The sequence below is a fragment of the Psittacula echo genome, assembly GCF_963264785.1.
Source record: "Psittacula echo genome assembly, chromosome: 7".
Classification (NCBI taxonomy): Eukaryota; Metazoa; Chordata; class Aves; order Psittaciformes; family Psittacidae; genus Psittacula; species Psittacula echo.
The window spans coordinates 40,381,513-40,407,358 of NC_137740.1; the positions used below are offsets into that span (position 1 = coordinate 40,381,513).

Consider the following 25,846-nt stretch of genomic DNA (forward strand, 5'->3'; position numbering starts at 1 on the left):
TTGATAGCAACTCACTTTAGAAATAGACACCAGTCATGCGTTCTACATGAAAAAGGGTCAAGGGGGACTTGAAACTTGTGTATAGCTTGCAAGCAATTTAGTGCCTGAACAATTATGACTTCTCAACCCGTTTCCCCCCCTTCCCCACTTTGTCATTAATGTTTATGGTAACCAGACCCATTAACCTAATTTTTTCTGTGAAACTTCCTGCTGCCTTATTAGGTCCAGTTTTTGTTTCCCTGCGTGACCTGTATTTTGACACCTTTATTTTGACAGCTAAAGCTGTCTTTAGTTATGCTTTTGCATATTATTTCCCTGGCTTGTTGACTCACTACACAGTCTGAGAAGTTCACAGTTAGTAAACATACAGGTGCTTTACTTCATCTCCTTTCTTGTGTTCTCATACCTTACTTACTGACTGCACACTATGAACTTGTTCTGAAGACAGAAACACTACCTTTTCATTGGAGTTTGTGGTGCTCTTTGCTGAGCTGTACCAGTCCTGTGGATAGCCTTGTAATTTCTCTGATCTCTGTAATCCTTCTCCTAATTAGGAGAGACTGCCTATGAAACAACTGGTGGATCTGTAGTTTCCTTGCAGCTTAGAGGTTCCAAATATGTGTCTCTAGTAAAATAAAAAAGAAATTTGTAATCTGGCTGTGTGATAAGTGGCCATAGTCACTTTAGGCAACTGTATACCTAAAAATTCCTAATTTACAGGCAATTGTATACCTAAAAATTCCTAATTTACAGGCAACTGTATACCTAAAAATTCCTAATTTAAGGTAACATTTAATTGTGGGTGCAAAAATGTCTTGTAAATTACAAGCACAAAATAGTGGTTTATTTTTCAGCTGAGTCAAAGCCAAGCCCTGTAACTGGGTTACCTGCAGACCCCTAAGCCTAGGGGTTCCCAGCAGAAGTTGTTACATGTGATGTTCGCTTCACGCTGAATTTGAAGAAGCCTTTTTTGAGTTTTTTCTCTGTATGTTCACCCTGTCCATTTTTGATGATGTCAGTAAGAAAATACTTCAAGTTTAATATCATGGGGTTTTTATTCTAGGGTATTGTTGCAGTGTTTCCAGAGAGCATACAGAAAAGGCTGGGGGCAGCAGTAATCATATGGAAATGCTAAGTTGTTATTTGCCTCACATCATTTATTGACTGTCATGTTTTAGAGTCTGGAAGTTCCAGAGAAGATTAATGGCTTCATACTTGCCCCAGATCAGGAGTTTGTGGCAGCAGAAAGCAATCAGAGGCCATGAGGAAAAAACAAAACCAAAAAACACAATAATTCTGGTTTCTTTCCTCTCTGGTTTTATTTACATAAATAAAACGTTTGTCTGGTCTTATTTACATGCTTTATGTCAACAGATGAATACATAAGATAGTGTAATAAGATGCAGACTAATGGGGATTAGTGTTAAGTACTTCAATGGAAATAACACCACAATAAAACCCTTGGTAGTGGAAGATCCTGTGATACTGGGAAGTCAAAATAAGCATGCACAGTCGGTTGAACTCCATAGATGAGTGGAGCAAGAGCAGGTTTTAAAAGTGAAGTGTAGAAGGTATTTTTTTCCCCTGTCCTTTTCAGGGGTTCAGTTGGCAGTGGTCTACAGGCTGCCCCTCAGGTTACTCAGTCTCTTGCTCAGCTGTTACTCAGTTCTGTCTCAGGTAGGAGCAGAGAGCTCTTATGCTAGGTCTTCATTCCTGCTGCTGGTTTTACTAATGGAGACAAGGAGCTGATAAACAGCCAGACACTGAAGTGGCCTCTTGGTCTGGCATGCCCCTGCTGCAGAGACTGGTTGACGAGACAAGGAAAAGAGCTCCATTTGGTTCCTTGCCCTTGCCTCACTATATGCAAGAACAAAGACAACTACAGAAAGCTATCTGTGTCACAGACAGTAATGTCAGTGCCCTCTGACTTAATCTCTGTTGAGTTGTGGCTTTAGGGGCAAATATCTGTTGTTTATCTTGCGTCACAATTCAGTTGTACTCAAAGAAAAAGGCTGGGGTTGCTTTGGCTGGTAGAAGCTGAACTGAAAACAAAATACGGAATGACTGCTTTTACTTCTCAGGTAATAATCTGATTACTTGCATTATTGTAAATTATGAAAGTGCCAACATATTTTAAAATTTACCTGGTATAATTTAACCGTAGGACTGCTCTATTCATCTCTGAACTCAGTATGCTAGTAAAACATAACAAATCTTCATTATGATGATGGAGTTCCTTGTGTGTCATATCTTAATTTGCATTCTCAGTTTCTTTGGCCATCTAGTACTTTATTTTTGGTCAAGATTTGAATTTGGCTATTACAAATTCTCTGCATTTTTTTTTTTTAAGACCATGAAGAGTTTTAAGGCTTTGAACTTAATAAAATACAGTCTTATCAAAAATATTTACAATGTGAAATTGTAAAGGAGGGCAGTGAAGATGGTGAAAGGAGTAGAGAAGACTTGTGAGGAGCAACTGACGGACTAGTTTGTGCAACTTGGAGGAAACTAAGATGTGACCTTATGGCTGTCTACAGCTTCTTCGTGGAACAAGCAGAGATGAAGGTGCTGGTCTCTTTTCCCAGGTGTCTGGTGATAGGATGCAAGGAGATGGGTTAAAGCTGTGTCAGGGGAAGTTCAGATTAGATACTAGGAAAAAGTTCTTCACTGAGAGGGTGGTCAAACCATGTTTGGAACAAGCGACCTAGGGAAGTGGTCATGGTTGCCAAGCCTGCTGTTCAAGAAGCATTTGATCGACTCTCAGACACTTGGTTTAACTTTTAGGTTGCTCTCTGTGGAATCAGGAGTTGGACTTGATCCTTATGGGTCCCTTCCAATTCAGGGTATTTTATGGTTCCATGAAATAATTCTGCATTTAATAAGAAGTCAAGTTGAAATACAGGGAAGCTTTTTCAGGTAAGAAGACAGTGTAAAATACCCCATTCCTACTGGATTTTAAAGATCAGATTTTAGATACCAGATTTGAAATGGTTGATTAGGAAATTTTACAGTATACTATGACACTGACTTTAAAACATTTTTTAAAATCAGTATCAGCATTTTTTGTAGCTATGGCATAGCATTCTAATATTAAACAAAATAGTCACACCTTTTCTGAGGGTAGCAAGCCTCTTTCTTTTCCTCCCACCCCAAAATGATATTTGTTAGCCAGGTTTAATGTGTAGGTTAAATATTCGCATTAGTAGGCTTAGGGACTACATCTAAACTGTGCTAGATAATACCTGCTGCACAGCACAGTATATTCTTTTGAAATATACACAACTTCTCATACTTGTACCAGTAATCCTTCAAAAAAGTGTGCATTTGTACTTCTAAGTGAACAGAGCACCTCATTGTAAATCAGTGACATTTACACTGTTAAGTGTCTGATATTTTTACACATTATTCTCAGCTTAAGGGAAGTCTTGTTTGTCCACATTTGTACTTAAATTTTAAAAGGACAGATTTCCTTTCAAATAGACTGTGTTTGATCAGGGTATTACTACAGTGTCAGAATTGACAGCAGTTCCATCTGTTTGGCTAAATCTTACTGGAAATTCTGGCCTAATTTTAAAATTCTCAAATTAAGTACAGATAACCCCAGTGTAGAACTGTCACCCTTCCTGAGCTGAGGTCAGCTGTCAGCTACCAGACATTGTTTCTTTATTTTGAAAAGGTTTTGTTTGGGCAAAGACTCAGTCCTTTAACCAGATCCTGCTTTTCATCTGTTTTTCATGGCAGACGATCACATTTCCCAAGCATTTGCAAACAGCGACTGTCTGGCAGGATTTCCTGGATACACAGTAGTTTGAGATTGTAAAAGGCCAGCTTTCTGAACTGTAGTGATTAGTATGGTTATTTGTACTGCCTTTTCTTCCATGGGAACTAATCAGCTCATCATGTGGACGGTAGAAATAGGGTCCAAGAAAAATTAATCTGTTAATCAACCTTCACAATGAATAACAAAGAAAAAAGAAATCAAAATAGGACACTTCATGACCTTTGTGTACTAAAACTGAGGAGCTAGAACCAGTATTTCAAGAGTCAAAGTTTTGTAAGAAACTCCTGAATCCCCTTTTGTCTAGTGGAGTTGATGTACTGAGGACCTTGAAACACATAACCAGTGAGTTAAAGTTCTGCAAGCAGAAGGCAGTGGATAACCAGTGCTGACTGTGAAAAGAACCATGTCTTCATTAACATATTTTATATTCTAAGTTGACCTTCAAAATTAAAACCAAGGTGGTAATAAAAACATGTAAACCTACAGATGCTAAGAGAAATTCGATTGATGTTGGTTTGTTTCCTGTGAGTTAATTCACTGGAAAAAGTGGTGGGATTTTCTTGTGTGTATATGCCATGTAAGAGGTTGAACCCTTTGATATTTTCTCATGTTCTGAGAAGCCCTCTAAACAGGTAATATGGAATAAGAGAGATGTTGATGATGAGAGGGTTTTGTCATTATTTGCATAGAATCCATGGGATATTTAATACAGTCCTGAAAGTGATAGTGTTTTTTGAATATCAGGAGTGCTAATGGAGTTCTTAATCTTACAGGGAAGAGCTATCCTCCATTTTCCTTAGCATACATTAGATGATTTTGGTTGACTGCTTTCCTTTTCCTCACCTTGTGAGGACTTAATTGAAGAGGGCAACATTCTGTTATACCTTCTATCTGTTAAGACTGTATCTTGAAACGTCTTTTGCCCTTACTGTATCCTCAGTAGTTACAAAAATGGAGGAAGTCCTGATCCATTCAAGTTTATGGGTGTCTCAGTCTTAGTTTAAATGAAGCACATTTTCTCTGATTGAATTTACTTTACAGAGGAAATGTCAAAGTCATCCTGGTACCCTCTTTCTCTGCCCATATTGTCCAGAGGCCGACTTTTTTTCCGACTGTGTGAACAAGATCTAAAAGTTTTGGGTTTGTAGGATTGGGGTGAAGGGAGCTCAAGCTAGTTAGTTGGCTGGTTTTTAAATATGCATGGAGTCTCCATCCTCTGACAATGATTGTCTGCAAGAATGTAATCTGCGTGTAGTTACCACTGACTAGTTAGTACAGACCTTGGTGTGGGAGGGCAAGGTTCTTCAACCTTGTGAAAACACTTGTGCAGTACAACTCCTACAGGTAACCATCTGTCTGCTTCCTTGTGTATGTATTACATGGTATAAAAAAATTTAGAAATGTTTACTTAACTTCAGACACATAGGTTTGAAAGAGTGCTTCTTATGAATCTGTGATTATTCTACACCACGTGACACTGACAGAAGAGCAGGGACTTGAAAAAAACAGTTTGGTGGTTACATAAGCAGCATGAAGCACAGATTCTTTTTTATCTTTCTTATTTCTCTAAGCAATTCCATGCTTCTTGTACAAGCATCACTTCCAGTGAAATTGGTAGATTTGCTTCCACAAGCAGCAATCTTGTAACATAGCTGTGAGCAGCCCTTTTTTCAGTGTCTCCTTCTGTCATTAAGTAAATATGAAAAATAAGTGTGCATTGCATCACTGGCAAGTTGATAAAATGTCTGCACAGTTAACAGTCACAAGGTTGTTCCTGACAATTTTTCAACACGACATTATTTTCTAAAATACTGAGAGATTTGAGGGGCTTGAAGTTTAACATAATTCTAGCTACCTCATAGCCACTGCTGTGGTGGGTAAATATACATCCACAGTAATTTTTTTCACCCAAGTAGTTGGGTCTGTGATATAATGAATGAAGCTTGTTGTCTAAACATTATTTTTAGTTGCTTATGGTGTAACTAAGTCATGAGAGAAAATGCTTTTGCCAGAGGAATTTTGGCAAACTAGTTAAAGTCTTATTGACAAGATTTGACTTTTGGCCTGAACAATTAGGAATTTGGGGCTTTGAGGGGAAAAAAAAAAGATATTTTAGGATCTAGTTTGGCTCTGCATGTTAATTGTGCTGTAGCCACTGGCATTTGTATTAAAATATAAAGATTGCAGATTGCAGCCTGTAAAGTTCAGAGAGCAGAAGCTATTTGACTTTCTTGGAGCTTAATAAATGACCTGAAAGCTGAGGTTGTGAGAATGATCACTGCTTTGCACAAGTGTGTGTATTTTGAGCCAGAGTGCTCAGTTTCCAGTGAAGGAGAATTGTCTGTTTGGGAAATATATTCTGCAAGCCAATTCATGTTATTGTTTGGAAACTCTGACCAAGCAGAACTGGAAAAAGAGAGCTTGTCATAGGAAAAAGTTAGAACAACTGCTGTGCATTTGTGGGAAGAAATTCTAGAGCCTGTGGTAACACCATTTTGTTGTCTTTTTAAGAAATGCTAGTCCCTGTATGATATCAAAGCCAGCAGGTAAACAGGAGTGCAGATATGCCTACTTTTGGAGTGGAAAATAATTTATTTCTGCGACAAAAACCTTTCACAAAAGTGTGATTGGATATACTGTAATGATCTGAAGCTCTTGACAATTACTCTTCAAATTACAAAAAGAACAGTACATGATGATTAGTTAAATAGCACAAGTAGAGTTTTATTGGCATTATGGTGATGAGTTCAGCCCTACTGATTGTCTGATCAAAAAGGCACCAGTACTAGAAAGAAAATACCTTTTTTTTTTTTTTATGCACATGCAAAATGTACAGTGCTCAGGAAACAACATTCCTAGTGACATTCTGACAGACTCTGAAAGCAAAAGATGAAGTTAAAATCTAGACTGCAGAAGAGAATTCTGGGACCGAAGTAGTCTGTGTCATACATTTCTCTGCCTCTGGCCAATGCAGTGGGGTACAACTTTAAAAGAGAATTTTCCTATAACTTCACAGGGATTTTATGCCCTGTTTTGTTCGAAATCCTCCTCCTTGCCTGGGCAGGATTTTGATTTGTTTCCCTATAAGGGGATTCTGCATAGTTGAAGGGGGGTTTCTTGTTTGTTTTTACTGGAATGCAGAATATGTTAAAATAATAATGGCTTGTCTAGAAATGCCAGCTTAGTAGTAAAAGACTATTAGATTGGGCTGCTCCTCTCTTTCTTGTTGCAAGACATCACCATGTTGTATTTTATGTGTGTAATCCCTGATTATTCATAAATATGATCACTTTTGATATGGCTTTTATATTGGTGAATAAAGGCATTCATAACAAAACCTGATTATAGCCCTCCAGCTCAAGTGAGAACAGTTAATTATTTTTCATTTGGTAACATATAACAATATAACTTCATGAATCTGAAAATGTCATGCATCTCTCTCACAAAGGAGTATTTTGTCTTCCCATGATTACATTTTCCCAAAAAATAAGATAAACATGGTTTTAACAGAATCATTAATATATCTCTTTAAATATGAGTGCTACAGGCACTCATCAAGTAAACAAATGCATTATTGCCATTATATATTGTATACATTAAAAAATCCCAGAAGAATGTTCTATATAATAGTTTCATTCAGTACCTTTTTTCCTTTCTCTCCAGAATTGGGATTTCATCCAAATTCTAAAGGTTAAGTTGTCAATAGGACTCAAAGGGTGTTTTGTTTCCATTTGTATAACTAGTTTAATGTTTTTTAAGTCTTCAGCATATACGAACAATGGAATCAGTCAGTTACAGGGGAGCTTAGCGGGACATTCTTAAAAGTTCTCTTCACAGTAGCAAATAATGCTGAAACTAATTCAGGAAAAGAGCAACTCTTTTCAATGAAGAAGTTATTTTAATTAGTACTTAGCATAGGATAATAAATATTCAGATACTTATGTAATGTTCCAGCTTCAAGATTAGAAATTACGATGCAGTAGGAGAACAAAGTCCATGGTTCAATCAGTTTAATAATTACATTGTGTCTCCTTGTTAAAGCTTCATGAAATTTTCATGAAACATTATTGGTGTCTGAAAAAGCAAGTGCCATGAATTTTATGAGCTAAACCTGCAGGTTGAAATACTGTAGACTGTCACTTGAACATACTGCCATAGTGAATAGTTGAACTGTTAAATGTTAGTTATTAATTTCTGTACTTTCAAAGGAGAAGTGATTGAGATACTGGGGTTTGTTTGTGTGCTTTTAGTGGTATAATGAATGATAAAATCTTACTCTTTTCAACTGCTGACATGAACAATATAAATGAAATCAACAGCATGCAGCTTTAGCTCTTTTGCCTAATAGGTATTTTCTCTTAATACATATATTTTTGATAAAATATTACAAAATATTTTTATAATTTTGCCTTTGAGAAAGGCAGACTTTTTTGCTTTCCCAATTAACAGTGAATAATGTCAGCAGATAATTAAAATGCCAAAGCTAGAAAATAATACTTAACAGCTGTTCTGGCTGCCTACCACCAGTTGGTTCCAGGATCTCAGTAGGGGCCACCCGGAGTGCTTTGCAGCAGCTGTAAACATGGACTAGCTGTACTGGCTTAGTCCTGAGTGCCAGTATGTGTTTGGAGAGTGTCCTAAGAATAGGGAGATGTCTTCCATTTAAGAGAGGGAAGTTGTACAAGTTCATACTAAAAATCTAGTAAAGTGCATGTTTGTTGATGTCTGCTTTTGGTATAAAATGAAAATAAAGGGTAGATTTCTATTAATCTTTACCATTCTTCCCTCTTCTGTCAGAAATCACTTGTTATTTCTCACATATTTTCTTAGAGGAGATGGAACCCATCTAAAAATAAATGTAGATTCCTTTTGTGAAGGTGATAGAATTCCTTGAGTTATCTGAAGAGGACCAGAGCTATCAACTTTTTGTTATATGATGTTGGAAAATGAGAGGGTAATGGGGAAATACTTGTTCTGCAGATAATGTTCATTTTAATGTGGGTGTTACAGGTGATAAATCTACAAGAGAAAGATGTGATAAATGTCTGTGGGGAATGCCATTTTTACCCATTGTTTGCTAAAAATATTTTTGGGAATTACTGTTTCCTCACAAGATAGCCTAAAGGAAGTCTTCATCTTCTGTCTATCTTAGTGCTTGCTGTATGAAAATTGCTTTTTATCTCTATTTAACTGCTTGAAAGGGTATATGTGTTTGAAAGAGTCCCCTGACCTATACTAATCCCACCCTCCCCCGCCCCACCATGATTTCTAAGTATGCCAGGCACTCACAGTGGTAGCTGATGTGTTTCGAACACAAAAGCAATACCTATTTTGTGAGGTCAGGGCCTAGACGTTTAAAAGTGCTTCCTGAAATTACTGGATACTTTGAAATATGTTGTACTGATCTATAGAATGGAACAGCCTTACAAAACTGAAAGGTAGTTTGAAGTTGCACTGTGGCGATTTACTCATTATCTTTTAAGGACAGTTTATTACATCTGTCACTAGAATGGAGTTGAGAATTTTGTAGTAAATACAGGATGGAGCTGCATGCTAGCTAAAGAAAATACTTCATAGCATGTTAGTAACTGAGCCTTTGAATAGTCCATGCGCTTAGTAAGTAAAGCAGGCACACTCTGGAAAACTAGCATATAATTATATAACTATCAATGGTATCACAATGCACAACCATAAGAGAACCAAAAGAAGCTAACAATGTTATTGTGGTTCATGGTATTAAACTTTCTGCATTTCTTTTTTTTGTGTGTGTAAAATAAGCTAAAAGAAAAGACTAAGACAACTGCAAACGTAATTAAATTGTTTTGTCTGCATAGTCTGGCATGTAAACTGTCTATACCAATAAAGATTTTTCTCCAAATATGTTCTTTATGGGCTCATGCCAGGATGAAGCTCATTGTTTAACGGTATGTGATTGAAATCTGAATTTAACTCAGTCCCATTTCCTCTTAAGTTTGCGTTTAACAGAGCTGTAAACAAGTGACAAGCCATAAAAATTGGGCTGTCCTATTGAATTGATGTCACGATCTTCAGGCTTTACTGTTTAAAGGGGAGTGACAGTGTCTTATGTGTTTGGGAGGTAGTTCCCACTTTGTGGGAACCGTTGCAGTCTACTTGCTTGAGTTATAGTTACCAAATGCACAGGTAGGTGCTGTTAAGACATGGTGCTGTAGTTTCTGTAAAGCCTTTCCATGTTATGATGAGAGGCAGAGCTTGGTTCTTGAAATTTTCCAGTCTGTGGTGAGAGAAAGGGAAAAGAAGCATGGCAAAGGAAAAGGAATCCAACTGCATGCTACATGTCTCACACAGTTACCAAATCATGTCCTGCCCTTCTTTTGTACATATAATGACCATGGAGAAGACAGAATATTTTCAAGGAAATATAAAATATTTATATTTTATTATTTATATTTTTGCATAAATATAAATTATGCTGTATGTATTATATATCTTTATATATAAATTACAGTATATCCAATACTAAAGGTTCACTTTTTGAAACTAAACCTACTTGAAGCTGAGAATTAAGACATTAGTATTTTGTTAATAATTAAGAACAGGGTTTAATGTAGGATTCTTAAAAAGAAGCATTCACAAATTCTCTTAATATCTAAAGGAGCATGTAGCAGATGTACAATTTTTTTACTAGAGACAATCTAAAATGTTTCTCAGTTACTTTTTTTTTAATGAACAATGAAGTCTTCCCCCTTTCAGGATTGGGAAGATGACAGTAATAACTGAAGTCTGCAGAATCAGCAGGTGTTGGTGTAAAGTAACCTTGGTAAGACATGGGGCAGGGACCATGCTGAGGATGACAGGCTGTGTGTGGTCTGGTGAGGAGGAATTCTGGCCAGTCCTCCCACTGGTTCCAACAGCTGCCATAAGCTGCTGTAAAATACTGCTTAATTATAGAATTTCCTTGATCCTTTTCATCCCCTTCAGAGATTCCTGGCCACTCCCTTGATCAAACTAACCACCTTAAGGCAAGGCATTCATGGTGGTATTAAGGTGGCACTGCTGCCGCTGCGATCCTCAGGGAGCTGTTGGTGTTTCCGTAGTGAACACTGAGTTTGGAGGTTTCTGAACACACCGATAAATGTAACTGCAATTGGTAAGCGTTTAAAAATACTCATTTGTGAGTTAATTTTTTGCCCAAAACAGTGTTTTTAATTTCCTGTACACAGTAGCTCTCACTGTTTTTCTCCTGAAGTTTCCTAGGAGCAGACACTAGGTCTGGAGATTTGAAGTGTGTGAGGAAAATGAGAACAAAGATTTCTGTAATGAAAGTGGGATGTTTTTATATACACAGTCATTTTTTTTTTTTTTTTACAGCCTAATTGTTACACAGGACTACATACTTGTATATGATTTTTTCCATTTTCCTTAAAGAGGTAAAATTATACTCCTGCAGGTCACTTAATGCAATTTTTGGGTGGTGAACTGGGTTCTTGTGACTTTTTTTTAATAAGACTATACTAAGTAGATTCCGTTTATTTAGATTCTAGTGATGGGGTTTGAATTCTCTGTTTAATGACAAAGAGTACTGGTCCTGTGGTCTTTCCTTTCATGCTTATTCACTTGCACAGTGTCAGAAATACAATATAGTAAAGGAACTTCACGGTCCTGATGCTGGTTTTTTTTTAGCACAATTAATTTCTGTGGAACTGGGACACATGCACATAGGGTAATTGTTTCTAAAGCTAAAAATCATTTTGTTCAATTTGTATCTTAAGTTTTGCTCGCCAGTGACTGCAAGGCATAAAGGTCACTTGGAGAGCTAAGGTCTTTAAGAAGCTGATGATACTAAACTTTTACAGATGAACAAGATTCTGTGAGGCTAGTGAAGCAGCGTCAAGAAATATGTTTTAAAACAAATCGTGACTTCATACTCCAGTTGAGTTCACCCAGCATTTGAAAACTTCAAAGAACAATGTAGTTTAACTAGGAGAATTGGTCAGTTGGCTTTTCAAAATGTTGATTCTGTCTACGTTATAATGAAAAAACAGTGAGTTAATTTGGTATCCTTATACCTTACTTCTTAATGACACCTGGCAAAAAATAACTGTCACATGAAAATATGCGAGACTTAAAATAGATTTGACTTGATGTGAACTGCAGGTGGAAAAACAGCTTTTACCATGTCTTTAACAATGCCGTATTTAGGAAAAAAGCCCATAAAATGTATGCTGCATATGAAGCCTGGAAAAAGCTTTTTTTTTGAAATATTCCAGATTTAGTAACGCTCAGCGAGTAGAAAGAAAATTTCTTGTAAATAGCTTTTATGTCAAAACTCTTTTGGGGCTCGAAACGTATTTATGTTGATGTCTCTAATAGTTAAGTGAAAAATAAACCAGATTCTTCCAAACTCATTATCTGTGAACAACCAGAATCTACTGTTTCCCAATTCACTCAAGTAGAACAAAGGTCGTGAAAACCTAGCCGGAGTTTATAGTCTAAAAAGAAGGATTTTGATGCTGACCACTGAGAGTATAAGATATACACTACTTTTTTTAACCTTTTTCAAATAATTTATCAAGAAGACACAGGTTTTATATGTTTGTTTATTTCTGTTTCTTATTAGGTTATTTCCTTTCTCTCTAGTGTACAGTACAGTTCACCAAACTCCCACATCTGTTTGTCTGTTTCTCTTTTAATAGACAGGATCTTTAAAACAATCTGTGCTAAAAAGCCGTCTAAAGCTGATTTTGTGTAGTTGTGAAGTCAAACCCTAGTAAAAAGGACTAGTGTGAAATAAGTTTGTAAGTAGAGCAAGGCAGAAAATATTTAAACATATTTAGGAATTTTGAGGAAGCTTACAGAGCAAAGACACCTAGGATGGTCCTTTCAATGGAGAGAGTTGCAAAAGAAACCCCAAAACCACAAACCCAAAAACCTTGTCTGCTTATGGCAAATTGGAGAGAGAGGTCAAACCACAGCCAGATAAGCAAAGGATATGGGGAGGGGAACTAAATGATAAAGTACTGTGAAATTGGCTAGGTGCCAACTGTCAAGTGCATTGACTGTTCTAAAATGAGTATTCTTTTTGAACTGAACTTGGAATAACAGAAAACCTGTAAACGGTTTGCAGATGGGACTGATGTGATAAAAGATACTGTTATATAAAAGGTACTGGGAAATTTAGAACAAGCTACTCTATGTGAATACTCTCCTGTAGGAGAGGAAATGAGGGACTGTTTCAGTGGGATTTACTGTCTGCCCTGAGGCAGTTGACGGGTTTATTTTCAATGCATGAATGTACCAGGGCTGGTGTGTGCAGTAAGCAATTGACACTTACAGTTTGGTGCAAATGAAGATAGAGCTAGTAGGTACCACCATAATTAATGAGTAAGCTAACACATTTTTCAGTTGGTGTGTGCAAAATAAAGTCTTGATTTGCTCTTGATACTCACTATTTATTTATTTTTAATGTGAATGTACATATGAATCCACACACCCCTGAAATGAGTTTATGTGCATTCAGCAGCACATACAAACACATTTCTATTTAGCACTTGCCTGTTGTGTTGCGAGGTTAGTCCTCTCATCTCCTTTCGCCAAGGAGTGAGTACCAGAAGGTATGAAGGGCGCAGTACACTGACCAGGCCCTGGCTTGTCTTATAAAAGAAACAACAACATTAATAGTGATAATACAGATTACTTTCATCTCTGCCATAAGTCACCATATTAGATTATAAAAGACAGTTGCTGAAAAATAGGTGAGAAGCCTTTGCATGTTTAAAGGTAAGAAAGTGCAACTGCTTGAGCCTACAGTTATTTCCTTATTGAGGGTTCTTTATAACCCACTTAATTTTGTGAATCTGGATTAGGGTGCAGCCCCACAAAACTGTAGCGTAACTGAAGGAGGGAGACAGCAAACTGCATTGGGAGTGCAGGGATAAATGCCCAGGGGTGGCGAGCTCTTGTGTCAGAATAGCTGTTGAGGGGGAAGTTGCATGCAGGTCTCTGCATGCAGAGAAGGCCTTATTTCTGGACAGCTGATGTTTTATCTAGCCCAGCATGAAAGTCCATGAGCAAATGTGTAAAGGGTTCTTGCCTTGACCAATCACTTCAACTTTTGTAGCAACACTTAAGTTGTGCTAAACTGATCCAGTATATTAAGAATTATTTTTATTAGTTCTGTTTTTAATCTGGATCTCTCTGCTAATTTGAGTTGCTGTCCATAGCTTAAGTTATTTGTACTAGCTGAATTGAGGAGGTAGCAGAAGACGGGAATGAGCAAGGTGCAGGACTGACTGTGACACTGTGACCTCACAAAATGTACTGCAAAGTTTAAATGCTGCTGAACCTTTTATGTTTTGAAGGGCTGAATGCTTAGCAGCCTTGTGGGTTAGGCCTCTACACAGGTGAAGGTATTAATGAGAAAAACTCATGAATTTTTCTTTCTTCTTTCTGCCAGCTGTCTTCAGGCTGCACTGGGGCTATGCTGGTGGTCACGTTGAAGGTGGACTGCTCCTGTGGGTTGTGGGCCCTCAGGAGTCCTGAGCCACCTGACTTGTGATACTAGTGGTTGCTTTCATCAGGACCAAAGAGAGGGACAAAACAACAAACTCTTCCTCAGGGAAGAAAGCCCACCTTGCCTAGGAAGTGGGAGCCCTGCTTGAGAGTGTGACTGAGGCCCTGGCAGGGCAGAATCATAGAATAGTTAGGGTTAGAAAGGACCTTAAGATCATCTAGTTCCAACCCCCCTGCCATGGGCAGGGACGGGAGGGCTGCTCCTGCAGTTACTGGGAGCATCTCTGGTTTGTGTCAATAGTTTGTTTTATACCAGCATGTTTTAAAGTAAGTTTCTAAGGCACTAAAAGCTTATACACAATTTCTCATTTGCTGCTAGATCCTGCATGATAATGGTTACTGAAATACTGTGTGGCTTGGCTGTGACTGTAGTTTTACCAGAAATTGCACTGCAGTACCATGATCAAGCTCACACAATAGACTGGGATGTTGTGGCCCCAAGGTATTTTTCTTAAATTTAAAAAACTTTCCATCTGTATAAAACTATATCTGCCACATCACGCAGTGTCAAAGCACTGAGTGGACTCTTGCTTGAGACAAGCTTCCTTTTTTTTCCCTTTTTTGTTTACAAGGAACAGAGGGACAGAGAAAAAGTTGGGCAATGATCTGGCTCTGTTTGCAGAGATGTAAACAGATTTCCCAATGTTTAGCAATGGTGGTGTAGCCGGAAGCGGATGCCTGGAGGTGCTCCAAGGCAATGTGAGTGGTGGCGGTGTTCAGAGCAGTTAATGAGTCAGAACATGAGGGCTGTTCGTGCTCCTGAGTCATCAGCTTCCCGCTTGCCCTGAAGCAGCTTTACTTTGATGTGGCTCAATCACAAAATCCATATGACAAAGCCCTGATAAAGGATCCCATACAAGTACTACAGCATTAGCCAAATTCTAAGGTTGTGTTATTTCAGGTGACAGCGCACTTATGGAATAATGTATTTCAAATCGGTTCATTCCCCTTAAACCTTTTTAGATTAACAGATCTGAATTTCCTAATACTAGAGAAAAAATACCCGAAAACGAATCTGAAAATAGAACCCACTGAGATGCATTTGTTGTTGGAGTTAGTACAAGCAGAAGGAAAATTAGTATACTTCATGCTGCTGCTTGCTAATTTAAAATAACTGAGCTGCCTTGGCAAGGCTGCGGTGAATTAAAAAATGCAGTACACAGCAGTAGCACAAGTTCTGAAGAGCATTGACATTTCAAAGTGGGAAGCAGATACCCCAACAGGAAGTATTTAACGAAAGCCTACAGTACAACAGGTGGAACAGAATCAGAAGTCCTGGTAAAATACTGAGTTGTTTACATCCAAACTTTGCCTTAGTTTTTCTCTGATGAGGGGCCACCATTAGAAAACAATTTACCACTTACTGATCTTGTGCATCGTAGGACTTTTTATGGGTGTGAATGCTGTGATTTGGGCAGCTTGGGGTGCCATTTATGCATGTTCTGTGTCATACTTGACAGATACTTGGGGTATCTCATGTGAGTGGTAAATATTTAACTTCCCTGATTTCAGTGGGACCACTGAAACTTCTTGTTTGCTATGAAGACCCCCCATCAGTCTCATCTGTGATGCAGAAATAGAAGTTGAAATTAATGTCCCTTCTTTCCTAGCCTGCTTATTTATGAATTAAGACCTTGTTGAGAAATAGCCTACTCTGATACTAGGATTTATAGGAAGAAGAAATGCAAAGATTGCTTCTGAAAAACTTAAATATGAGAATTTGAATATGTATTTTGGGGCTACTTTGTCATGTGCTGGAATATTCGTCAAATAAGAACCTTACAGGAATAAGTCTTAAAAGTTTGTTGTTTCTACATAGCAGTTTTTGCTACTTCACAGTGAAGCTTCCATAGTATAGATTAGGCAAGATTTCTTTAAAGTTTGGGGCTTTTTCTCTTTGGATTCATACACATGTAATGGAGACACTTACCTCCAAAATTTATAGCAAAGAACTGTTTCACCAATTCTGTTCCAAACTCTCAGGTTGTCTTTTTGGATAATGTGTGTAGACAACAGAAAATGGGATGCAATAAAAGGTGTTTGCAATAAAAAATATTGCCTGTTATTAAATAGGTAATAAAAGAGTAAATAATTGTATATTTGGAAGATTCATAAATCAGTCTTTTTCAGAATTGTTCTTACGCTGAGTTTCAGCTTCATCTTTGGTTGAGAAAGTATAATAATGCTTATTACAGAAAGCATTTGGTTTTATTCATATACATTTTTAAACCAAGATTGTGTTACTATTGCATCTCCTATTTTCTTCTCCCCCTGCCTTTCAGGGAAAAAAAAAAGTAAAAATGACAAGGGAAATGGAAAAATATTATTTGCATAACTTTGGAGCTATTTTATGAAAAGCTTTTGAAATGAAAATGTTATTGGCATTTGCAGAAAACTATGCAAAAATGAAAAGCATAGATTAGCATTGTAGAAAAATAGGTTTTTCTCAAGGGAAGTGAAAACCTCTTACAACTTACAGAAACAGAATATAACTCTTAGGATTGAATGAAAGATATTTTTGTGGTGTTTATTAATTTAGATGTAGCGTAACAGGTTACCTTTCTGTATAGACACTGGAACACCACAGTTAATGTATAAAGTGATTTATAACAATGTAATTTCATTGATAAAATGGGTAAAACTAGCATGCAAGTCAGTGCCATGGGGACACTTAGACCAGGGGTTTAATGCTTTATTCTCTGTCCAGTACCTGGGCAGATCTCAGATGTTGGGAAAAGTACAGATTTCACTGTCTTCCAAGCAGGTCACCCGTGAGGTACAATTTAGCAATGAAGACAAGATTTCTAGCGCATGTAACTTGCTTTTGTCTGAAGCTTTGTTTTTTGTCTTGTTGTAGGCCATGTGATGTATGCCAAGAAAAAAATCCTTCTGGGATTAGTAGTTCTGGAAATAATAAAACAAGGAACAGGTGGATTGATAGAATCCCAGATAAGGATATTTAGGGGTTCTCTCTGTAGTGTTTTTCTTTCTTGTGTACAGATACACATTGCAGAGCTGAATAAATGGTCTTGATTACATTGAAATTTCACATGTATAAGTGACATTGTTTTTTTTTTTCCCAGGGTGGAAACAAATGGTGAAAGGGTGAGGTTTCATAATTAGCAATGTTGCTCTTCCGCCACTAAGCCTGTGAATTGCCTCTTCCTTCATCATGCAACCATATAGCTGATTGGATGAGAGGCCAGCAAAAAAACAAATCGGCAAAACAGAAAAGAATAAGAATTAGTAGTGTTAGCGGTAAGGGTTTGCTTAGCCTGATTTGGAGGGCTGCATGACTGCGGGATCACTACTGTCAAGCCAAGAAAAGGGCTGAGAACACATGGCTGGGAACGTGGGACTTCCCATCTCAGCAGCAGCATGGACTTGGGTTGTCCTCAGCCAAGTCATGAAATCACAGCTTCACCAAGATTGAACTGTATCATACTTTTTAAACAAAACTTCAGAGCTAAACGCTACTCTCACTCCTGGTCATTGTGACCAGATCTGATCTGGCTGCTCAAACACGGTGTGCATTACTTGAACATACGCAACAGGGTTATGGATGGGAACAGCCTGTAATTTGGTGAGTGTATCCTGGTAACTGTCTTTGAATTGGATTTAGTGATGAAGGTCCATAATTTTAGGATAGTATTCTACATTTTAGTGTTTGAAATCTACCTGTAATGTTTAATGGATTACCCACTGGCCTTTCATAGAAATAATATGTTCCAAATCAAATTTTGTCAGTTCTGATACCCAGGAGGCTGTAAGAATCTCAAAAAGGCTAATTCCTGTCACTGATACATTTTCTTCTATTCTTCTATAAAAATAAAAAGATATCGCACCAAAATCTTTTATTCCAGTATAAATCCAATACATTTAAAGTGTAACGAACCGGTACCTGTTTCTGCAAAGGTTTAATGTAACCTTTTTGATACCTGTACAGAAATCAAGATTTATATAACCAATGTAAATCAGAGTGGGGGAGGCATTTCTGTCCTGAAACCAAGCCCTTTATTTTAGAATCATAGTGTGATTTTAGAGAATGTTGGGTTTTCAATTCTACTGTCTTAAGTTGTTAAATAAGCATTGTCTCAGCCTTTTCTTTAATAACTGGATAAAACCAAACTGGTTTAGTGGTCATAGTAATAAATTGTAGCAACAGCCAGTCATTACTTGATCTTGAATCATAATATCAATGCCATATTTGAGGGTTCTGTTTCAGACACTCTGTCTGCATGTTTTTTTAATGAAGAAGATATGTTTGTACACTGCCAGGATGGTCCCAAGGAGGGTAAGCAAGGCCACTCCTGGGTCTTGGCAATGGCTGCTAAGAAGTTATCATGTTTACATAGAAAATTCCCATGTTTTGTTTTATTTGAAATTCAGCTGGATTTCTTAAGGGCTATGATCCTTACAATTTTGATCAATTTTCAGCTCTTCTGTAAATTAGGAAGCACTGCTAAATGGTTGTCATTGCCATGCTTCTCACATGTGTAACTTGGGTACAGACTGTTTTCTCAATAAGAAGGATCAAACAGATTTTGAACAAAAGCAGTATTAGTTTTCAGCTACAGTTTCATGTCTGGTTGCTTTCCATAGCAATTTGCAGAACATTTTAATCTTTTATTATGATGACTTTTATGTGAGAAGAGGCTTTATGAATTTATTAAAACTTGATGGAGTGTTTTTAAATTTGCAACTCTTATTTCAAGTGAAAAAGGAGAAAATCTGCAAGGCAATAAAAATACATCCTAGAAAGACACTAACTTAGAAAATACTTCCTTATTATTGATTCTGGATTATGTGTTTCTTCATGTTTTGTGCTGGCTTGATGCTGGTTGTCTTGGGTTAATGCCGACTGCCTCACTATGTTGATAAATAAGAAAAGACATGTACTTCAGGGAAAGCAAATGACAGATTTCTTCCTCATAATCCTTTGTAGGCAGGACATTTTAAGTAGGCATATTTTAAAAAAGGAAAGGGATGAAAAATTTTCCTCTGGTCCAATGTGGAAAAAAGCCCCTTTACAGAATGTCATGGTTTAAGCCCTGCCAGTAACTCAGAACCACACAACTGCTTGCTCACTCCTCCACCTTCTTCCTCCCCCTGCTCCCGGAGGGATGGGGAGGAGAATCGAAAGAATGTAACTGCCACGGGTTGAGATAAGAACAGTCCAGTAACTAAGGTATAATACAAATCACTGCTGCTACCACCAATAACAATAATAATAAGGGAGATAACCAGGGAAGAGAATACAACCGCTCACCACCCACCGACCGATACCCAGCCCGACCCGAGCAGTGATCTATCCCTTCCAGGTAACTGCCCCCAGTTTATATATGGGGCATGATGTGCTGTGGTATGGAATACCTCTCTGGCTAGTCTGGGTCAGGCGTCCTGTCTCTCCTTCCTTCTGGCTTCCCCTCCTCCCTGGCAGAGCATGAGACTCAGAAAGTCCTTGGTCAGAGGAAACATACTGAGCAACAACTAAAAACATTGGTGGTATCAGTGCTGCTCCCAGGCTGAAAGTCAAAATCACAGCACTGCACCAGCTACTAAGAAGGAGAAAAATGACTGCTACTGCTGAACCCAAGACACAGAATTACTGCTCATTTCGTCCTAATGTGGTGATCAGAAACAAAGTACTTCAACAGGAGGTGTTATGAAGAATATTTTTGTAAAAGAGTAACTATTGCTTGACTCTTTGGCTTATAAAGTATACTGAGGATAACACTAAACATAGTACTGTTCTTATATAATTTTTTTCAAAGTGATTATTTTGAAAAGTTTTGCTGAGCTGATAATTTTACTGTCAGCACTATATAAACTGAATTGCTGAAGAACATTTCTAATGACTGCTGTTACCTAAACCCTATATGATTTAATTATTTTTTTACAGTTTCAATAAAATAAACTCAATGGCTCTGTGTAAAAAGTGTAAGACAAAGAAATTAATAGTTATTGTAATGGACTGCCAGCTGCAACCAAGCATTCCTGATACCATGCTCTTTCCTAAATATCTGCCGTGCAGTGTCTATGCAAAATTAAGAGCATGACCTACTTTCCATTGGCATCTGTAAAACTTCTGGTGAATTCAGTGTTTCAGGATCAACGCCTAAATGACAAACTCTGTATTTTGCTCCATGTCTACTTTCACTGTTTGCTGACCTATTTTGCAAAGAAGAGCAGATTATTTTTGCTTTTCTCTACATTGCATTTTGCATAAAGTAATAACATCATCGAGATACAGTTAGAATAGTTCAGTTGGAAGAGGCCTACAGTGATCATAAGGTCCAACTGCCTGACCACTTCAGGAGTGACCTAATGTTAAAGCATAGTATTAAGGGAATTGTCCAAATAAACGCTTCTCAAACACAAGCAGGCATGGGGCATTAACCACCTCTCTAGGAAGCCTGTTCCAGTGTTTGACAACCCTCTTGGTAAAGAAATGCTTCCTAATGATATCAAGTCTGAACCTCCCTTGATGGATGCAGCTTTGAACCATTCCTGCATATCCAGTCCCTTGGTCCCAGGAAGAAGAGCTCAGCACCTCCCTCTCCATGTCCCCTCCTCCGGAAGCTGTAGAGAGCAATGAGATCGAGGTTGTCCCTCAGCTTCTTTTTCTCCAAATGAGATAAACCCGGAGTCCTCAGCCATTCCTCACAGGACATGTCCTGTCACCAGCAAAACAACATGAACATCAACCTGTATTTTGAGATAAGTTTCACACAGAGATGGTACTTGGTGTGGAGTTCCCTTTGTCCACAGCTGTGGGGAGCTTCCTGCTGAAAAGAACTTTGGTAACACAACAGAATTTTGAAGTTGACCATTTTGGTATTCTGGTGTGGCTTTTTGTTAAGAGCACTTCTGGTTATCACTCACCATACATAATAGGCAGTTCTAGTGGAAGGTTTTGGGTTTGTAGTTAGAGTGAGGAATATATTCAAACGAGTTACAGATTGTGTAATACAACTGATTTCATAAATACTTTAACTTGTGCTTTAAGTTTTCCTAACAGGTATTTGTGCTTTCATTTTTTAAGAGAGTAATATTACAGGGAAAAAAGTCTAATTTAATTTTAAGCTTTCTGCTTAAATTTCACAATGTTTTTATAAAAAACACCCCAAAACCAAAAAAACAACAACAAAAAAACCCTAAACAAACAAAACCCAAACCAAAGACCCAAAACAGCTTTGTAAAGTGAGAAATGTTTTTACATAAGCTTCATCAAGACAGTATTTATTTAATCACTAAAACTCATGTTTACAAACATGTTTCTCACTACCTGGGCAAAAAAATCTTTTGTATTATATGTTGATATTCCAAAACTTACAGATTTCATGAAATGTAGCTTCTTTATTTGAATTAAAATGCCAGAAAAACAAAACAGTGAAACTGTTTTTCATCTCCTTTAAGACTTAACAGAAAACATTGCCCAATTTATTGCTCTAGCAGCATTTTTCATTCAGAATAACATTTTTTAATTTTGGAAAAAGATCATTTAACTGTACTGGGTACAAGAATTCTTAGATTTGAAAAGTATGGGTAAAAAGAATGAAAGCTAAAATATAATAAAGGTTTTCAGTGAGGAGTGCTTTAATGCTAGGGAGAAGCAATGGAGGATGGTTTCACTATGAATTATAACAGATATTGTAGAAGCTGTGAAGAAAGGAGGCAACTTGAAAGCTTAAAGGATGAGTCTTAGACAAGCATTGAAGTGAAAGTATGATCTTCAGTTACAGTTTTGGAAGTGTACATTAAATGTAAAATATTAGGAAAAGAAAATTTCTACAAAGACTGTCACTTTTTTAAAGAACTGAAAAATGGTTCAAGTTGGGGTTTTTTGTTTGTCTGTTTCTTATTCCTTCTTGTAATTCACGTTATTTTTGGTAATACAAAAAGCCTACTATAAAGAGTTCGGATGTGGTAACATCATAATAGACGGGAACTTGCATGTGAAGTGGTGCAGCTGATCAGCTGAGCCTGAAGGTGTGGAGTGCTTACAGCAGTAATGGCAGTGCTAGTGATGTAGGTGAAAGCAGTGATGAGTTTGAGTTCAGTAAAGATGATGTTAGACCATGCTTTTATGAAAGTTGTACTGCAACAGTTTTCCAGACAGAGAATGCTTAAATTTTTATTCTTTACCTGTTCTTCTTAAAGACTTACCTCTTTACACGTTTTCTAACAAAAAACTAATACAGGAAAACCCATCAAAGTCCAGCCAGTAATCAGTAGCCTGGTTATTCAGCTGGGTGAATGCTGGACACAGAACCAGGCAGTCCCTAGATAGATACCAGACTATTAATTGCTTTAAGATAGTTCTTCTTTCTTTTCTTGCTTCAAATAGAATTTACATGCTGATCCTTAAAATCCTTGTCCTAATAAGTTTCTTTCAAAACTGACGCATTTCAGCAAAAACCTTCAGTTGCAACAAAACCACAGTTCCTTTACCACTGTATTTGGTGTTAAAAAATATCTTACAGAGATCACACTTTATCTTGGTGTAAAATCTCATGCAGATTTATGTACTACTCCATTGTTTTTGGAGTAATATAGGTATATGAGGGTTTACAGTGGATAATTAAATAGTCTGGAAGATGAGTGTGTATCACAGATTTTTAGTATCATAATAGAATTCATGCATTGTTCAAGTAATAGTAGTTATTCAACAGTAGTACATAAAAAAGTTAAAATGGCAGGGGCAGAAGATCAGAAGAATAAATTACAGTGATACAGAATTTCACATAGAATGAGATCAGAAGGGTGGAAAACCGTGGCATAAGAGAAGCAAATAGGACTTTCATGACTTTATGCCTAGCTATGAATATAACATACTTGGTTATTTTGTGTTAAGCTTGTGTTTTATCTTTTCTTTTTCAGTCACATAGAGAAAATTACAACATGGCAAGATCCTCGAAAAGCTATGAACCAACCATTGAACCACATGGGCCACCATCATGCAGCTACTTCCACACCAGTACCGCAGAGATCTATGGCGATGTCTCAGCCAAATCTTGGTGAGTCATCTCTGCATGTCATCTCTGTGGTGAAAATAAAAAGAGCAAGGAGAGACACCTTTTACTAATTTTTTTCCCAAAGTATTTTTTGTTTAGCTCTGATTCTGCTGTGAGACCTACCAGTATGTTCTCCACTTTCTTTTCTATTTTTCCCTCTGTGGAATTTGCAGCAAGTGAATTCATACTGTTTGAGATGAAATTCTAACATGTCTCACATTATATTTTAGTGTCGCTGACAATTTTTTTATGTAGTATTAACATATTAAAATAAGGTCTTCCTGTGCTTTTTCATTCAGAGGTAGTATAAAGCCTCCACAAACCCACTGTATAATTTTCAAAGCTGACTGTACAGCGTGCTGATAGATAATCTGTGTTTCTTCAGGTCAGAGGCTGTATCTGGTTTGCTTGCTTTTTTATGGTGGTAGGTTTTTTTTGCATAATTAGGTTCTGCACTGGAAAATGCATGCAAAATACTAAAAAAATCTGTTTTGCAGTCTGAATTGCCTGAAGACTTTCTATAAACGGTGTGGTTTTGTCACTGAACCTGTTCAGCACTTTGAGCTTTAATTTAAGCATCAATTTACATTTGTCTGATTTTGCCAGATATGAACCCTAGTGAAAATAAAGTGGTGAAAACACTGACAATTTTAAACAAAACATGAAGAAAAATGGAAGAAAAAATTCTCATGTATAATCAAGAATTACAAATAATCCCCAATATCTGCTGCTTTAACTGTTCCACCACTCCAGAAAATGAGGAGCAGATAGGTCAGTTTACAGGCTTAAGATCACAAAACTGTCAAATAGGTAGTTTTAAAAACACAGACCTGATTCTTGTCTGGGTTAATTTTTGATATGTTGGTCTCATGATTTCATGATTATTCATTTGCAGTGTGGTTCATCAGGGCTGTCCCTTCACCTACCAAGAAAACTGTGGTAAAATCGAAAAGGTTAGATTGTAACTGTATTGTGTTATACTACATGGTAAAGCTAACAATTGCTCTGCGCACATTACTTCAGACCGCAGCTGCATTTAGGTCAATCTGTTCATAGCAATTTTGAAATGGCCAATAGGACAGTGGTGTTTATTGTTCATACCAACTCCTCAGCTTATGTTTACATCTCTTACATTCTCTATAATGATAAAATAAGGGAGGTACCATAAATCAGGAGAGTGTACAGCAAGCTTTTTCACCCAGTTTGTCAGCAGAAGTGAATAAAAGCCAAATCCTGTACTGAAATACTTTAATACTGAATTTTAGAGGAGGGTCTTTCTCAAGATACAGAGGGTTTGAAATCATAGAATCATAGAATCATAGAATAGTTAGGGCTGGAAAAGACCTTAAGATCATCTAGTTCCAACCCGCCTGCCATGGGCAGGGACACCCCACACTAAACCATGCCACCCAAGGCCTCATCCAGCCTGGCCTTGAACACTGCCAAGGATGGAGCATTCACAACCTCCCTGGGCAACCCATTCCAGTGCCTCACCACCCTCTCAGTAAAGAATTTCTTCCTTATATCCAATCTAAACTTCCCCTGTTTAAGTTTGAACCCGTTACCCCTTGTCCTGTCACTACAGTCCCTGATGAATAGTCCCTCCCCAGCATCCTTGTAGGCCCCCTTCAGATACTGGAAGGCTGCTATGAGGTCTCCACGCAGTCTTCTCTTCTCCAGGCTGAACAGCCCCAACTTTCTCAGCCTGTCTCCATACGGGAGGTGCTCCAGCCCCCTGATCATCCTCGTGGCCCTCCTCTGGACTTGTTCCAACAGTTTCATGTCCTTTTTATGTTGAGGACACCAGAACTGCACACAATACTCCACGTGAGGTCTCACGAGAGCAGAGGGGCAGGACCACCTCCTTCGACCTGCTGGTCACGCTCCTTTTGATGCAGCCCAGGATACAGTTGGCTTTCTGGGCTGTGAGCGCACACTGCCGGCTCATGCTCATTTTCTCATCAACCAACACCCCCAAGTCCTTCTCTGCAGGGCTGCTCTGAATCTGTTCTCTGCCCAACCTGTAACTGTGCCTGGGATTGTTCCGACCCAGGTGCAGGACCTTGCACTTGGCATGGTTAAACTTCATCAGGTTGGCATCAGCCCACCTCACAAGCGTGTCGAGGTCCCTCTGGATGGCATCCCTTCCCTTGGGCGTATCAACCGAACCACACACCTTGGTGTCATCGGCAAACTTGCTGAGGGCGCACTCAATCCCACTGTCCATGTCACCGACAAAGGTGTTGAACAAGACCGGTCCCAACACCAGTCCCTGAGGGACACCACTCGTTACCGGTCTCCAGCCAGACATTGAGCCATTGACCACAACTCTTTGCGTGTGGCCATCCAGCCAGTTCTTTATCCACCGAGTGGTCCACCCATCAAATTGATGTCTCTCCAATGTAGAGACAAGGATGTCATGTGGGACAGTGTTGAAGGCTTTGCACAAGTCCAGGTAGATGATGTCAACTGCTCTGCCCCTGTCCCATCAGTTCCG

General features: G+C 38.0%; 1 protein-coding gene across 1 annotated transcript in view; it reads left to right on the top strand.

Moving 5' to 3' along the window:
* WWTR1 (WW domain containing transcription regulator 1) overlaps positions 1–25,846 on the top strand; it is a gene marked incomplete at both ends in the record, with an annotated part of 71,193 nt that overhangs the window by 17,284 nt on the left and 28,063 nt on the right. Inside the window, one exon of the mRNA XM_080623746.1 lies at positions 23,216–23,352. Within this exon, the coding sequence (XP_080479872.1) occupies positions 23,216–23,352 (137 nt within the window). The remainder of the gene's footprint in view (positions 1–23,215; positions 23,353–25,846) is intronic.